Genomic DNA, 18074 nt, shown 5'->3' on the forward strand with positions numbered 1-18074 from the left:
TCCACTTCCGGTTCCGTGAGCGTATAGTTTTTTTTGTTTTCTTTTATTACGTCATCTGTCAGAGACCTACTAGCGCGTCTATACACCATGCACGCCTACCAGTGTTTGTGCAAAGAGTTCCGGGTTCATCTTTAGAGACGACGGTATGTACAGATGCAGATTTGTTTTTCTTTTCTTTTTATAATAAAATAGTTTTGCCTGCTGCGCTCGAGACTCGAGCTGGACATCAGTATGTTAATGATGCAATCATCGTCATATTTTTATAGTGTCCAGGGGCAAACATTCTCAAAAATATGTTGTGTTACATTACACAAGTAGACCCGATGTGATGTTCTGGTCAGCTCTGAATAGATAGATACATAGATGGATGGATATTTATTTTACATTTATCTGCAATTCTTTAAATGGATGGATTGATCGATCAAAAGTGAGTGCAACCCTCACATTTCAGCAACTATTTTTTATTTTAGAGAAAAGAAACTTGGATATATGTTAGAGTAGTCAGTGTGCAGCTAGTATAGCAATACAGGTTTACTGTCCAACATACAGCCATTATTGTCAAAATAACTGGCAAATAAAGTGCGTACACCCTAAATAAACATGTCAAAACTGTGTTCAAAGTGTCATTATTTTGTGTGAGCAACATTGTTATGTAGCACTACCTTAATACTTTTGGGCATGTAATTTACCAGAGCTGCACATGTTGCTGGGATCCTCTCTCATTCCTCCATAATGACATCATAGAGCTGCTTGTCACTTGCTCAATAGCGTTCAGGTCTGGAGACATACTTAGAATAGACTATTGGGAATAATTTAATACATATTCATGGACAAAAATATATAAAGCATAATAAATTAATTGGGATTCAGCCACTATCTATCTATCTATCTATCTATCTATCTATCTATCTATCTATCTATCTATCTATCTATCTATCTATCTATAATGTATGTATGTATGTATGTATGATGTATGTGTGAGAGAGAAAAAGAGAGAGAGTATACATTATTGGTTTCACAGGGAAATGTTTTCATGAGTCGTGAGGAAGTGGGAGAACCTTTACATGGAACACACAATAGCCATAAGACCGTGCACTGAAAAAAGACATAAAACCTAATCCTAAACCAGACCCTGGAGCTGTGAAATGGGAATGCTACCTGTTGCATCACTGTGCCATCTACCGTATTTTTTGGACTATAAGCTGCTACTTTCTTCCTACGCTTTGAACCCCACGGCCTAAACAACGAAGCGGCTAATTTATGAATTTTATTAAAATTAGTGACACAACATTAGACCAATGAAATTTCCGAACAGAATCAAAAAAACCGCACCTTTACCTGTGTTCTGAGCTGCACGGCTACGGGAGAAAAAACTTTTTTTTAAACGCACGACGATGCCAAAAGAAAAACTCCCAAAAGAAATAGTTGTGAAAGGAAGGAGGAAGACAGTGAACAATGACTTTCTTGGTAGGCTACTGTTTAGATACAAGCCATTGTAGCGCGTTGAGTCTGGGTCATGGGAGAGCTCGCTAACTCCAGTTGCAACAGAAATCATATAAGCACAGACAGGTTTCCAAAACTCGTGCTTTTTTATTTTTGAGTAACGTGTCTTGCGTTAAAGCCTGTGAAAAGTACATTGGTGTAGATTATATATGGGTGCGCTTTATAATCCGGAAATTACGGTAAATACCTTCTTGCTTGACATGCCTGGTTGGCATGGGGTATTGTTAATGTTTGATATTTGATCCTCACAAGAAAATGCAGTTTAAACAAACGTTTCTATTATGTACACATACATCGTATACACATAACAGTCACATATTTAGACATGTAGTTGCAGTCATGTCATCTGTATTTACTTATCAGTACTATACAAAAAACTGACATAAGGCTTGTGCAGAAAACAATAAAAATGTTTAAATATACTAATACATGTCAGGACCCATGCATTTCTACAATGTTTATGTTACAGATCACACAACAGGATCTGCCATGGATGTTTGTTTATTGTCAAGAAGCAAAAAACTAGTTCACTTGGATTTAAAAGGCGCGCCTCCAAGAATTAACTATCTACATGAGGTACAGAAAGAACAGATGTTTTTCTGCATGTTGCTTAGTCTTAGTACAGCCCTGTAGATCTTACTTTAACACTTTCATCCACAGTTACTTCACCTTTTTGCTGATCTTGGTGCAAATGGCATCCTTATTGAATATGAGGATATGTTTCCCTATGAAGGAGAGCTGAAGATCCTTCAGTCCAAATCTCACCCACCCTACAGGTAAAAAGACTTATGTATTTAAAACTTATCTTCGTATGTTTTACCCGAATTTCCATCAGGGATATGAGCTATTATATCCAATTGATGTCTATCTGATACCAGTGTTACTGATTCACATACAGCCGAGAAGAGATTATTGCCATTCAGGATGTTGCTTACTCCAGAGGGTTGGAGGTTATTCCTCTAGTGCAGACATTTGGACACCTTGAAGTGAGTGAGAGAGGTGAAAAATGTTTGGTCCTGAAAAAAATCCCTGATGTCATATAGATGATTAACTCTTGCATGTGGTACAACTACATAGACAGTTTGTGATGATTTTATTTTCATGACATACACTGGCTTGTATTACTTCTTCCTGCCAGTTTGTCTTAAAGCACAACACCTTCAGCAAATTGCGAGAATTAAGACACTGTCTGGGAACCCTGAACCCACATTGCAAGCAAGGACTTACTCTTATACTGGAAATGCTGCAGCAAGTCATGGGGCTTCACCCGAGGAGCACTTTTCTACACATTGGGGCAGACGAGGTACTGCACAAGTTTGACAAAGAGCTGTTTATTCTGTAATATGATTGATCAAAAAGCACTGATTAATTTTTCAGAACATCACATCCCTGAGTAGGTTTCGGAGGAACGTTGTTTCGTTTTTACTGTGTACTGTGTACCACTGTGTATAGTAAAAATGACAATAAAAGCCACTTGACTTGACTTGACTAGTGCTGACTGTACATGAACCCAAAATTTATATTAACATACTTTTTCTAATGTTGTCACTTGTTCACATGAACTTATTTGTTAGAAACACAACAATCTTAACAAAAGGCAAATAATAAATGAATACTATTTGTTTATTGTTGTTTTACGAGAAAAAAAACATAGTCCTTATACATTATGTTGAATAGACAGTTGAAGCTTTCTGTAAAGAGATGTTTATATTTGTATTTATGGAAGGAGTCTTCAGTATGAGCTCTTACAACAGTCAGCGTTTCCCCGGACATAGAGGCTATTGTGTTGCAGTTTCTCTGTAACATGACAAGCTGTGATTTTTGTTTAATTAACTACAAGTGAAAAAAAATACAGAGGCTGCAGAAGAATCCACTGTGTATAGCTGCTAAATGATAAAGAGAACTTACTTGTCTTGAGGATTTTCCACAACATTGAATGTAATGTATTTATTAGCTATGAGTTATGTTATCCTTTAGTTGTAAATTGGTGTGTTCTAGAAGTAGAAGCTTCCATGTGCTGTTTTCGGAAAATACTTAACTTTTGGTTCTCTCTGGCTGATTATTTTCATTTTCCATTAACTGCTTTTGATTCTGACCTATTTTTTATAAATGATCATTTACTATCTCCTGCCTTTGTTCAATGTGTCAAGCATTACATTTTCTTCTCATGGTCTGTATCTTGTTGCAGCCCAGAAGAAGCAGTCCAGAGTAGGATATATCCTTTAATGAAGATGAATGTGGATCAATTTATTCGTATTTTCTCAGGTATACATGCTGGGACAAGGAGAGGAGTCGAAAGAGTGGTTAAGTGTTCCAGGTCACAATGTTGAAAAGCTGTTCCTTGATCATGTCACTAAGGTGGCAAAAGGAATTAAGGAGACTTACCCCAGCCTTAGTGTGATAATGTGGGACGACATGCTGAGGCACATGACCACTGACACCATTAAAGGTAAACTTGCGTTAAGCCGTTTTTGTAATGTTAACAAGTGTATGTTGTATCAGATCACAGAATTGTTACAGTGTAACATTAACAGTTATGCTGTAAATGTGATGCATTTGTCAATTATAAGATCATTCAGTAGAGTTATTGAATATATACTGTATCTTTTTATTTTTAGATAGTGGCCTAATTGGACTTGTGCAGCCCATGCTGTGGGACTACAGTCCTACAATGGATGTGGCCCACAATAGTAAGTTTGTTTTTGCTAATGATTGCAGTTATTTTATTTTATTATTATTTTTAATTTTAAAAGCTGTGTGCCCCATTGCCCTTTTTTTGTCCATTATAATATATACTATTCCAGTATATGTACAATTCCAGTATATGATTTTCCATTATAATGCATACTTTACTTATGCTAAAAATCATCTTGTGTTCATATATAAAACATACATTGGAGATAGGAAAACATGTCAGGCCTGATACTGCTCTAGCATTTCTGGCCAATATTAATCTGTATAGAATATTGCCATAGCCTTAATTATATCTATATATAACTCAATTCAGTCTGAATTAAAGAAAACATTATTAAACCTTTTTAAAGACTCGGTACAATAATCAGGCCCACATTACATTTCCCACCATTGTTGCGCATTTATTTATTCTATTAATTTCCTGCTGTTACGGAATCAGCTGTATAATTATAAATACTTTTTTAATTAATAATTAAGCAATTATTGGAGAATGTACAATTTAAAGATGAATAAAACATCCATTCTCTCCACTCAGTTATGCTAATGGAGAAATACAAAGAAGCAGGTTTATCCCAGCAGTGGATTGCGAGTTCTTTCAAAGGCTCCACCACTGTATACACATGTGTAACCAGCACACAAAGACATGTGGACAATCATGTTCAATGGTTAAAAGTGTTGTCTGGTCTTTCACCTGGTGTGGATCTACAGGGCATTGCACTCACTGGCTGGCAAAGGTACCATGCTGTTTAGATTCTTAATCCAAGAATCTTGATATTTTAAAATAATATATTCTGAATGATGTATGTTTATGTGTATATATCTATACTTATCTATATCTAGATATGACCATCTGTCTGTTCTATGTGAACTGATACCTCTTGGCTTGCACTCTCTTGCCTCATGTCTGCAGACTCTACAGCATGGTCTGTCTGTACAATTTGCACCTTTTTTGAGTACATACTGTACCATTACTCTATAAAACATTAAACAGCACCATTGATGCCTTATAAATCAATACAAAAATGAGACAAAGAATACTTAATAGAGCTCATAGCTATTTTTTTTTTTGCGTTGTCTTTAGGAAGCTTTACTCAAGAAGCACAGCACAAGGTGATGGAGGCACTTGGCACAGAGACAACTGAAGTTGGCGATATAGAGAGGTATTAAATGTTAATGATGTATATTGGGCATTCAGTGAAATTATGATTTTTCTTCACTCCCCGGTGAAGGACTGGTATCACACTTAGGAAGTTTTTTCACGTTGCATCCATTTCCCCCTAGAGATCCAACAAAGAAGAGAAAATACTTTCTGTGGAGAAATGAAAGAATTTTACTTAAACAATTTTGATGAAAAGTTGCCACATTTTTTCAGGACACATCAATGATAAAATAAAAAGAATGATATCACAGTCCAAGCAGTACCACATGCTTATTTAACTACTGTTTGTTTGTTTGTGTTTGTGTGGGTTTTTTTTTTCATTTTGCATAAGCGAAATATCTGCATAACAATTTTAAAATGAAGGAATATATTGAGTTATACATTTGCCATATTTTTAATCTACATATTGCTTTAAAATATTTTAGAATTGGAAATCACTTTACATGCTACTTCAGATGTTTTGTTCACTTGTTTACTGTTGTACCTGTATGTTCAGTTTGTCTCAAGGTTCCTCTCGCTCATATACTGGCATGAGATTTGCTGAACTCATTGTACAGCTGACAGCCATGCTGGAGTCTGAAGATTTTAGACACTTTGAGAGCAATATGTAAGTCATTCAAATCACAACATAACATCATTAACACCATTTGTTCAGAATGTTAAAATGATACTGATTTAATAAAGGATTTAATGTGAATGCATTTATACAACTTTGCAACATATTTAACTGAACTTCTCATATGTATTTTTGAACTTTTTTCTAGGTATGTGAGAGGCTGGTTCTCCCCTTATCAGAGGCAGCAGAAGACCGTCAACCCACTTATTGCACATCAAATTCAGAATCAGGCACAAATGTAAGTTTTAAAGTGGTTTTATACTATGCACATTTACAGAGAGTCTTTATAATGCTAGGTTCAGTTAAATATCAGTGATAATTAATCATGTAGTTCTAGGCGTCAACAAACAAAAATCTTCCAGTTTCATTTGGACATCAAAACAAGCGAAGCGCAAACAGCTCACACACCCTGTTTATAATCCTCTGATATCTGCTCTATGAAATAATCTTGAACTTTTATATGACTCACATTTTTTTATATTTATTTTTATACCAGGTTCCTGGAAACTGTAGAGCTCAAGGTGCAGGAGGTGAGGCAGGAGATGAAAGTGCTTTATCCAGACACAACAGTGGAGGAATGGGTTTCTCAGCATATCACTCCAGTACTAAAGCCCATTCAAGTCTTACTGACTGATCTCCAAACTGCCTTGGATGATATGGGAATTTCCATCAGTGAATCTCACAGTGAACATTAAATTTCAATTAATAAAACATTTTTATAAATACAGAAACATACATCTTTTATTGCAAGAAGAGTATAGTTGTTTGCTAATATTTTAGGTGATATTGCTGGATATCGAATAGATATGCTAAATATTTTTTACATTCATTATATAAATGCCAAATATTATTTGAGCTATATTTTGGCTCTCATCTGGTTGCACTTTCTTCTCTGCTATAAACGGTTAATATCTGATTTATTATTAACCAATTAATGTGTACAATTCAGCTGTGAATTTATTGTGTGAATATGTTTAATTTTTAATATCAATTAATTAAACACATTATAATTTTTGTTTGACCATATTTTTGTTTATATATATATATATATATATATATATATATATATATATATATATATATATATATATATATATATATACACACACAAACATTGCATATTAATTCTAATTAATAATAAAATTATAGTCTGATTTTCTTTTTGTATTTTAAAACCTAAATTCTCTAATAATACAAAGATTAATGAGAGGAGGGGTGAACGAATGATGATATATAAGCAAAATATATAATTGTCTGTTAAAAACAATTTATTTTTATCTTTCATATTGGCTTTTTCAGCTTGTGTAAATTGATAAGTAAATGGTTAAGGTTTTTTTAATTATTATTCTATTGGATTCCTAAAAGTAAGCCTTTATAAGATGCAACACAAGTATGCTATCACATGCTTTTTCATTCATTTATTTATGTTGGATTTTTTTTTTTATTAATTAATGATTTATTTTATGATAATGTCAGACATGTGAATTCACTAGTTTGACCTGTGTTGGGCAGCTGATTAGGAGGCTGGACTTTACAGCAGGAGAAATACAGTGAAATAAATAAATGGTGTCGCTTTAAGACGACAGCTAGAGGGAGGAGTACAAACCGGATTCTATTTATTTTTCCCAAAACAGTTCTTGTAGTTCGTACACGTTTATAGTTAGTAGTCCGATGGACTGGTCACTAAAACTAAATTAATTTAATCTAAACTTCTATAACTGAGGGAGAAACAAACAGCAGCAACATGTCAGTCTATAAATACTGAAAACTTCTGTATCAGAAATAATAATAATAAAAAAAGCAATACAGGTTTAATAAAAATCCTGATTATTACTGAGCACTTTTAAATAACAGATCCTATATTTGGAAATGCGTATATTATAAATATGTTTTGAGGAGGCTCGTAGCATTAATTTTACATTGGCTTCTCCGTGGCTTCTTTCTCCGCTTTTATTATGTATGGTGTAGCGGCACCCGGAAGTGATGGCTTTAAGTTCCTTCATAATATTAGGGCGCTTGCAGGAGTCGATTGAATAAACAAGGTGGATCAATGTCGCGTTTGATGAAACGATGAACTATGCCGTGGCGAGGGATTGTCTCTAATACATCACCGTTTTGATCGGCGTTATCAATGCGTTTAGGTTTTATTTGCTTAGTTTAACAACGCCTTGCAGACGAGCACTGGATTTGGAGGGGGGGGGGGGATCAATTGTGGTCTGGCTTGCGAGCTGTTGTTGTATCCACAGTGTGTCATTTAGGTGAGATCGTAGCCACGTGGAGGAATTACTGATTACACGGACTATTGTATCATTTGGAGAGAATGGCAGAGCTACACATTGAAGCGAGTGCGGGCGGCCTCATTGAGCAGAGCGAGCACCGGGAGACCCGCGGCTCGGTTAGCATGCGCCTCCCGTCGCCCAGCTTTGTTCTTCCATCTCGGAGCGGTTCTGCCAGCCCGGGCCTGTCCGCGTCGAGAGCCGTGTTCGGTTTCCCAATGAAGAGCAGCCCCACATCCCCAACAGAGTCCACAGAGAAACCGGGGTCCCGGTGGGTCCGGCTCAATGTCGGAGGCACCTACTTTATCACAACCAAACAAACCCTATGCAGGGATCCCAAATCCTTCCTGTACCGACTCTGTCAGGAAGATCCTGATCTGGACTCGGATAAGGTGAGGTGGAGATGCAACGCTTTATACTCTGCTGTTTTATACTCATCTGTGTTAGTGACATAAAAGCTTTATTTTTGTTTATGATCGGGCAAATCAGACATTCACACATTTCCACTGAGAATCACCTGATGACTGTGTGTTGCAGCAGAAAATCCAGCAGGCAGATACGAGCAGATCCATGAAACTGTGCCTGATCAGAATTCAAACGAGGATAAGGCCACAGAGAGTTGCCAAGATGCAGACATTAATTAAACCTATTCATTATCCCATCACCATCTATAGTTTATAGTGTGCAACCTATTTAGCGAAACTTGTCCCACTTCTGTGCCTTTCTTCCTCTTCTGCGCAATGTAGCTCTATGTAGGTCAAGGAGTAGAGAAATGACGAACTGAAAGGTACCAATATAACTGTGTGCAGAGTGTCTGCAGGTATTCAGTTACTTTCAGAGTGTAAAAACATTTTGTCTGCAAGAGAAATATACAGTATATACCCTCATACAGAACTACAATCAAAACTGAAAAACTAGACTTTTATGTTTTTTTTTTTTTCTTTTCTTGATAATGTCAGAAATTTGCATTCACTAGTTTGGCCTGTTTTGGAAAGCTGATCAGACATGCTTTTTCATATCAATTATGTATCACATGTACAACCTTGCCTTGTGTCAGTGTTGCCGTATAATCCAGTAAGCAAGGAATGATTTTAAAACCCATTTATTGCTGCATGAACAAAATGATCAAATGTCCACCGATTAGAAATGTCTACAGTAATGACGGTTTTAGAATAATACAGAAATATAATGATGGAAAATACATGCAGATGCAGTAAAACTTTTATAAAGTATTTGTAATCGATACTGACAGTGTTGTAAAAATAAACTGTAATGTGTCTGGTGTCACTCCTGCTGCAAAGATAATAATACTCAATCCTGGGTGTATATGCGGCTTTATTTTTGTATGGGATCGTATTATACATATTGTTTCTCTGCACAGGATGAGACAGGAGCTTATTTGATTGATAGAGATCCCACGTACTTTGGACCTATCTTGAATTATCTGAGGCACGGAAAGCTGATCATCAACAAGAACCTTGCTGAGGAAGGTGAGGTAGACTATCTTGTGTGCTTTGTTATATTATAATAGCAGCATGCTATGGGCTTTCTTAAGGGACTTTTTGGGTTTTTTTGTGTAGAAAAAACACAGTGCAAAAATGATGGCTGTATTAATTGTTTAATCATTGTAGGGTAGAGAGTGTCTAAAACATGGTGTTTGTTTGATATTTTGTTATGGAGGAGTTAAGCAATGTGAATTACTCACTTTTGCCTGAGTTCATAGTAAAACATGACCGGATCTGACGTTATAGGAGGATAATCGCAGACGGCGTGGTGTGATGTGGTTAACGCAAAGCTGAATTACTGATACCCCAAAGTTGTTTGTGCTCCAGTTATTTGCTGCAGTGTTTTAATCTTCTTATATGACAGCAGAGTTTTTAGTTTTTTAAAGTAACATTTTTCATTTGTTAAAATTTGACACATTTATATATATTTTATCTGTACCAAGTTCAATTTAATGTTTTGGACCAGCCACAAAACAAAGTGTCATTCACTGTATTTTTATAACAGCCATAAACCTTATTCCCTCTCCAGCCTCTCATACTTTCTTTTAATGTTGAGGGGGGAAAAACAGCTCATGTTACAGAGAAACCTCAAAACCCTGAACACACTGTCGTGCCAGACAACTTAGAGGAACATCTGTACTTCTGGTTTGCTGGCACTGAAGAGATCTTTCAAACTGCTTTACAGCAACCTCTACCATAACATTGATTGGATTTTTAAATTCGTTTATGTGGCACGTCCGCATACAAGTATACTTAGATTGTCCTATATAAAGCTTCATTTTATATTGAAAGCATTAATATAGACATTGTAGTCAGAGCTTTTTTATATAAAAAATAGACGGTGGTACAATGGAGCACATTGTTTTATCTTGTGCATATTAAACTTTCAGTGATCTATAACATATGTTGTTGACAAATTTTGTTAACTGCAAGATGCTTACATTTAAAGGAATAAGATAAAAAAGACTGCCAGTGTGAGCATTCCTTCACATCTTGTTGTCTTAAATACTTTCGAATTGTCTTGTAAATAAAATCTTACAATGCTGTCCCTTCTGGCTCCTGCAGGTGTTCTAGAGGAAGCTGAGTTTTATAACATTGCGTCATTGGTGAGGCTGGTAAAGGAGAGGATACGAGACAATGAGAACAGGACGTCTCAGGTGTGTGAGAGAATGTAGCCAGGATGAAGGGTGCTTTGTGAGCTTGGTTCTTGGCAGGTCAGCCGAGAAAATGGATTAAGTCCCAGAGCTGGACTTTAAGTTAACAATTTACAAAATGTACCATCAGTTCGTTATCATAAGGAGCATGCCCCTTCTGTCTTTTAGCTTTATAATCAAATAAGTAAAAAATGTGTATGTTAATAACAGGTAGTTTGGGGGAGTGGTAGCTCACTGGTTAAGGTTACTGATCGGAAGGCGGGGGGTTTAAGCCCTGGTATCACCTAGCTGCCACTCTTGGGCCCTTGAGCAAGGCCCTTAACCCTCTGTGCTCGAGGGGCACTGTATCGTGGCTGACCCCGTGCTCTGTCCTCAGCTTCCAAATGAGCTGGGATATGTGAGGAAAAGAATTCCACTGTGCTGTAATGTATATATGATGAATAAAGGCTATTCTTCTTCTTCTTCTTCCCCTTCTTCTTCTTTTCTAACTTTCAGAAAAATAACTATGGATGGTGCAAAAATAAACAAACGTGAATGCAATATATGGACAAAAGTCCTTGGACGCCTGAGTTTTCCAGCCATATGTGCTTCTTCTGCAAACTGTTACAACACAGTTGCACCTTTTTTCAGCATAAAAGCATATGAAGATATGGTTTACATGGTTTGGAGTGAAAGATCTTGAGTGGCCTGCTGAAGAGCTCTGAACTCAATTTTACTAAACACTTCGGGAGGAATTGGAACACTGACTGCAACCCAGGCCTCCTCACCTACATCAATACCTGCCTTTACTAACACCCTTGTGGCTGAAAGAGCACAAATATCTATAACCGCACTCTAAAATCTAGTGGGAAAATTTTTCCAGAAGAGTGGAGGGTATAATAGCAACAAATGGGGATTAAATATGGCATGGGATGTTTAAAAAGCACATATAAATCAAATGTTCAGGTGTCCACAATCTTTTGTCCATTTAGTGTATAACGGTATGTGACAGGGGAAATCTTAAGTACTATTTCACTGCTTCTTGATTCTTTTCTTCTATATTAGTGTATAAAAGCTTGTTTTTGACTTCATTTAAGTCTAGATTGTGCTTTTTTTCCCCTTCAAATAAAGGTCCTTAAAAGATCTCTTTGTATTTGCAGGGCCCAGTGAAACATGTGTATCGTGTACTTCAGTGCCAAGAAGAGGAACTCACCCAGATGGTCTCCACAATGTCTGATGGGTGGAAGTTTGAGCAGGTGAGCTGGCCTTTGTGTACTCAACCCTTTGTTTAGTTTCTTTTTATGTGAGGACCTGTTAAACGTAGTGCAGGTCACATGCAATAGCACACTGACATTCAGAATATATAGCCCCCTATTCACTGAACTGGTCTGTTAACCTTTTATTTTTACTGTGAAAAAACATTTTTTTCTCCATTATTACTTTGGAAATTGCATTTGCTCAGTGGAAGTCCACAGCTGTAATTTCACTCTATGTGAATTGTGCTTTAATTAGATAAAAGCTTGGCTACTTATCTATTCATTCACTCTAAAGAACTGCAAAGCTCTTGTGAGGCTTCTGTTTTCAGACCGATGTTTTTTAGATTTCAAGCTTGCATGACGTAAATTGACGTAAATTGAAATCTCCTCGCATTTATTTAAAGAGATCTTCATGTTGCCTTGATTTTAATTAAACGTATTTATTTTTCTAGCTTATAAGCATTGGCTCCTCTTACAACTACGGAAATGAGGACCAAGCGGAGTTCCTGTGTGTGGTTTCCCGGGAACTTAACAACTCCACTAATGGGATTGTTATTGAGCCAACTGAGAAAGCTAAGGTGAGTGCAAAGTTAATGTTTGTTCAAAATTTTTTATATCACATTTATTCAAAATCAACTCTTGTTTAGATTAGTGCTAAATCTAATGCTAATTTTTGAAACAACGAAAAATGTAACAACAAGATTTTTTACTTGGGTTTATTTAATTATATTTATAATTATATTATGATGTTACATTTAATAAAATAATTTAAAACAAATAATTTAACTATTTCTTTGCATTAGACAACCTTAAATAAAATCGAAAAAAAAAATATATATATATATATATATATATATATATATATATATATATATATATATATATAAAACTAAATTGTGTTTATTATTAAAAGAAGCAAAAGAACAGTTCATCTGCTTAGAATCGATTCGAAAAGCTTTACTACTGACCAAAATTGCATAACGCACATTCTGATCCGCACAAATGCATTATTAAGACAGGATATATGAATTATAAATGTACTGGCCAAAAAGCCTAAGTATAGGAGCAATTTGTAAAAAAAGATTATTTGAGCATATGTTCTATCATTTTATCCCTTAGAGTTGGCATTAAAACAACCTTTTTTATGTCCAACATTGCAAGTGATAATGGTTTGACATATAGTAGAAAAGATAAATATGTGCAAGTTTAATAATAATGGTTCAACTCAGGACATAATGCTCTCAAGATAATTCACACTGACCATATTTGAACTATTTATATGTTAAATTCTTACTATCAAAACTCGATGGGAGGAGTGTCTTATAAACTGTATACTGAATTTAGATATTTTAGATCATATCTGTCGAACTCAAGGCCCGATGTACAATTATATCGGGCCTGCAAGATCATGTTATATAGATCTAATATTATTGTTATTAATGGCCCGGCGTTATGAAGCGCTGATAACACACAAACTACAGATCCCATAATGCAGCGCTTCAGCTGCCTTGCCGAATGCTACCTAAAGTGTGCTTTGAGTTTTGGCCCCCTGTGCAATTGAGTTTGACACCCCTGTTTTAGATCATCTAGATAATATCAGGATATTTTAGATATTTCCATTGAACACATTTTTAGTTTAAATTGAAGAGCATTAGTGCATGCTACAGCATGTTTAATAACTAATCACTAATGAAATGTCATTCCTTAGTGCACATTAACCTCATATGTGTATCCTGTAATGCATATCATATGTTTAAGAAGGCTATTTGACCTTTTTTCACATAGATTCTTCAGGAGAGAGGATCCCGGATGTAAGGAGACCTTTTTAGCTGTGCTGACACAGATTCCCCCCCTCCCCTCCTCTCCTCTCTTCTAGTTTCTCTTCTTTAACCATACAGCTGACTCAGTCAGCTCACATGGCTACCCTTCCTTTCTATCACCCTCCTCCCTTGTGCCTTTCCACATTGGGGGGTGTCCCCCTCCCTGCAGTGCTGCAACATCACCCATCCAGCACCATCACCTGAGGTCACTGCTGTTATAAAAAAAAAAAAAATAAAAAGTACAAAGTTAGATGATCTGTGATGATGCAGGACTCACTATGATGACTGGGGGGGAGTCCAAGTAATATTTGGGTCTGTCACTATAACAACTGATGTAGTCATCTACAATGCCTCGGAACTTGATCATTAATCGCTTTCATATCCTCGTCATAATCATCTATAGACTTTGTCATTGCTGGCATGCTAGTTACAAGGGATGCCTGTGCCCTGGTCAGCTAGGCTGTGTTATCATCATCAAAATCTCCTCAGGACTTCCAGGGGTGCAAAAAAAAAAAACCTAGTAGAAAAAAGCAGAAATGTTTGCCCCCTACACCCCTCTCATATTAAGCACATTTACTCACTGTGTAAAACCGAGCGAGTGTATAAGTTAATATCAGCAGCAACACTCACTCGTTATCATTTCAGTGTCTACCACAGCCTGGCTTGGCCTTTGAACATGCAGAGCCATTTTTGTATTGTAGTGTATCTTTTTATTTCACTCTTTCCCCTTGTGTTTGACCCACCTGAATTCATTGAAGGGTATCGGATGTTCCAAGTCACGTTGGAGGTGTTTATTTATCCCCTCATGACATGTGCGCGTCAAAAAAGAAACATGCAATGCTGATGGTGTGAAAAGATTATGAACATGGTTTTGTTACACTAGAGTTTGTTAGAAAACCAGTTTGTGTATCGTAACAGTCACATTTGACTAAGGAAGCTTATGAATCAACTTGTGCTCCTAGTTAGTTTTGTCCAGTGCCTCATCACTTATTTGCGTATGTAAATGATTTTTTTTTGTTTGTGTGTTGTGTTCACCCTCTGGCTATTTTTATGCGACTGGAAAACTGGCACTCCATAGTCTTATTTCACACTATTTCTCAAAAATTGTTTTGTTTCTCTCTCTCTCTATATAAGTGCATCAGTTCTTTTTGTCACAAATGAGCTCCATGAGACTGTTGACAGACAACATGCTCAAACGATTTTTGAGTCACTGCAGAACTCTGTTCTGTACTATGATTGTTCATCTTTTTTCGACTTGGTAAGATCAGCTCCAGTTCTCCATAGAACTCTTTTTATTTTGGCTGTTTAACTGTTCTATCTCATATTTAAAAAAAAAAAAAGAAAAACATTAGATAAGTTATAGTGGAATAGCAGTGAATGTTAAGGGCTCTATTTTACATGGATTGAGATGCTTGCCCTCATGTCAAAAATCTATCGTATAACTTCAGGTAAACTGTGCTTCTTTCATAATTTGACATCAGCCAGTATTTGGTCCTGTTTTACATGTAATTTCCTCATTGTTTGATATCTATCCACTTAAGACTAGCTTTCTAAATAAAATCACACACCCTTAAAAGTTAACTACTTTAACATAAGGTCCTTGTTAAATATCACATAGAATGTAAAACTGCATGTTTTGATGTCTGTTATTCATGTTCATTAAGAAGCCGCTGTCATAGGCAGCATGTAGATGTAAAACTTTTGGTTTCAATTGCACATTTAAAAGCACTATTTTTTTTTTTCATTTGGCCCCTGCTTTAAAATGTGACGCAAAGTAGAAGGGGTTGCCAAAAACGTGCTCCATATTATAGTATTTATTTAGGTTTTATAACCTAAAATAGAAATAGTTTTAAGGCAAATTTAGATGTTTCATATACCTTCTTGCTTTTGGACACTGAGAATTTGCTATTGAACTCCTATGAGTACTCGGAGTTGATGAAATGCATCCCGTGGAGTGTTCCTCTTTGTTCAGTCAGAGTTGTTTATTATTGAAGTTTTCATATTGTGCTATTCTCCCTGCTGCTGAAAAGTAAGATATGATCTTCAACAATGTGTTTGCTTAATGACTCATGCAAAATAGGAAAGTGGTGGGAGTTGGGGATTCCTGTCTGTTTGGATAGTATACGATCATCACTGAGGCAAAATAAGCTGTCTTTACTCTGTATTATACACAGATGTCCTTGTAGCACTGTGTCTAATGTTGTGCACAGTTTCCTTTGTACAGGGTTCTTTAGCCAAACTCCTGGCTAAAACCGGTGGGTTCTTACAATCCAAAGCCCAAAATGGCAAAATGTTAAGCTTTTATTCGTCTTAACAACAAATCGTTAATCAGAAAAAAAACAAGATTTAAACACATGCACTTGAGAGACCTCTTGTGTCACAATTTACTTGTTTACTTTGTTGTAGTTAACTGTTTGAAGGGAAAAAGCTAGAAACATGGCATTTCACTTATATAGTCTTCTTGTGCACAAATGTAGAATAATGATGATGGTCTGGGCTCTTTTTTGTAGCCATCAACATTTCTTTAAAAACCACAAGTTTTCCCCCAAGGCTTAAACAATTAAAGAAATGAAAGGGAATCCCTATTTCATATTATGTTCTTTATTTATTTTTTTTTTCATTTCCTGATTACTGATATGTTAAGACCATTCAGAGCTTAATAATTTGCCATTTTGGCCTTGGCCTATTTTTTTTTTTTTTTTTTTTTTTTTTTTTTTAAACTAGGATTGCTTAATGGTCCCTTGTTTCAAAAACTGAATGTGTTTAGTTCAATTTCACATGTTCATTATGTCAGTGTTGGTGGTTAATGTTTTTACTCACATTGTAAAGAAACGTTTTGTTTGCACCCTTAATGTTTTTATTGCACTTTAATTATGTTGGTGTCTTTTTTTGTTTATTTCTGTCAAACAGCAGAGATGTGGAGAAATGTCATGTTTGTATACTTTAGGTCAATTTTAAAACAATTATCCCTTTTTTTTTTTTTTTTTTTGGTAAGATTTGTGTATCATAAAGAAATAGGAGCATATAGGAGCCACTGAATTATAGATTCATTTTCCATGTCCATTTTCCCATTTGTGTGTATTAAACAGAGGCAAAAAAACCCATGTTTTCTGTGGAAGGAGGAAAAAAAAAAATTTCACTGAGGTTATTTGGTGTTCTGTCAAACTGTGGAGAGGGAGGGGACTGTGTTTTCTGGTATGTGAACTTGAAAGCATGCATTGTGTTAGAGTATATAATATTCTATACTGGGACTTTGTCTAGCCTTGTGGTGTTGTAGGGGTAAAATGGTGCATGGACAGTTTTTCAGAGCTTCTGGATGCCATGTGCAAGGGGAAAACTTTCAGACAGATGATTCGCAAACTCCTGTTTATTCTGTTATTTTTTTTTTTTTGTCCAAATCTACAATATGTGGATAAATGTCTTTTTTAAAACAGACATTTAGAAAGTGAGTCAGTTGGTCAGGAATGCAGACCCGTTGTATTAGTTTGTGTTAAATAGTCTGTCTGTCACAATAGTCTGCATCACCTGCATGCTTGGATATACAGTACATACACACGTGTGCATGTGGGCACACACATACCGAGAAAGGCATATAAACTTTTATAGCAAACCTGCTCCTTACACCAGATGTTTTGAATGTGTTAAGTTATCGACTGTATTGATGTCATGTGTGACCTTTTGTCTAAAAGTTTGTGGAGCTAAGTGTTCTGGAAAATGATAGTCTTGGTCAAATTGTCTATATATATATATATATATATATATATATATATATATATATATATATATATATATATATATATATATATATTAGTTTTTTTTCCTAATGTCATCTGATGCAGATTCTTTTACTGTACAGATTGCAACGAGGGGGAAAAAGCTGAAAAGAAGTCTGATTTTTATCATAAAATGTATTTGTGTCCCAAAAAAAAAAAAAGTTGTTGTACTTCATTTTATCACAGAACTTTGTTGCAATTGTTTACCAGAAAACTGAGCATGTATGTGTCTGAATAATAAAACATGTTTTACAGAATCAGAAAGACATTTGCTTGGTATTGTTTTTTTCATGGAGCCATGTGAAGATCTCATGACACTAATGTGCATTAGGTGATGCA

The 18074-nt window shown here is 35.7% G+C and overlaps 2 protein-coding genes across 2 annotated transcripts; both read left to right on the forward strand.

The window, feature by feature from the left end:
- The first annotated feature begins 11 nt into the window (after nucleotides 1–11).
- hexdc (hexosaminidase (glycosyl hydrolase family 20, catalytic domain) containing) lies at nucleotides 12–6986 on the forward strand. The gene is made up of 13 exons (XM_046853602.1): nucleotides 12–143; nucleotides 1973–2079; nucleotides 2164–2279; nucleotides 2402–2489; nucleotides 2642–2806; nucleotides 3769–3952; nucleotides 4122–4193; nucleotides 4733–4931; nucleotides 5038–5120; nucleotides 5279–5357; nucleotides 5853–5963; nucleotides 6121–6210; nucleotides 6469–6986. The coding sequence occupies exons 2-13, from the start codon at nucleotides 1993–1995 to the stop codon at nucleotides 6665–6667; spliced, it is 1473 nt and encodes a 490-aa protein (XP_046709558.1). The 5' UTR covers nucleotides 12–143; nucleotides 1973–1992; the 3' UTR covers nucleotides 6668–6986.
- A 429-nt stretch (nucleotides 6987–7415) lies between these two features.
- On the forward strand, nucleotides 7416–17999 carry kctd2 (potassium channel tetramerization domain containing 2). The gene is made up of 6 exons (XM_046854469.1): nucleotides 7416–8640; nucleotides 9630–9738; nucleotides 10819–10910; nucleotides 12047–12142; nucleotides 12595–12720; nucleotides 13928–17999. Exons 1-6 carry the CDS (start codon nucleotides 8293–8295, stop codon nucleotides 13955–13957), a joined length of 801 nt encoding a protein of 266 aa, XP_046710425.1. The 5' UTR covers nucleotides 7416–8292; the 3' UTR covers nucleotides 13958–17999.
- Nucleotides 18000–18074: the final 75 nt, after the last annotated feature.

This window comes from Silurus meridionalis, chromosome 7, assembly GCF_014805685.1.
Source record: "Silurus meridionalis isolate SWU-2019-XX chromosome 7, ASM1480568v1, whole genome shotgun sequence".
Lineage (NCBI taxonomy): Eukaryota > Metazoa > Chordata > Actinopteri > Siluriformes > Siluridae > Silurus > Silurus meridionalis.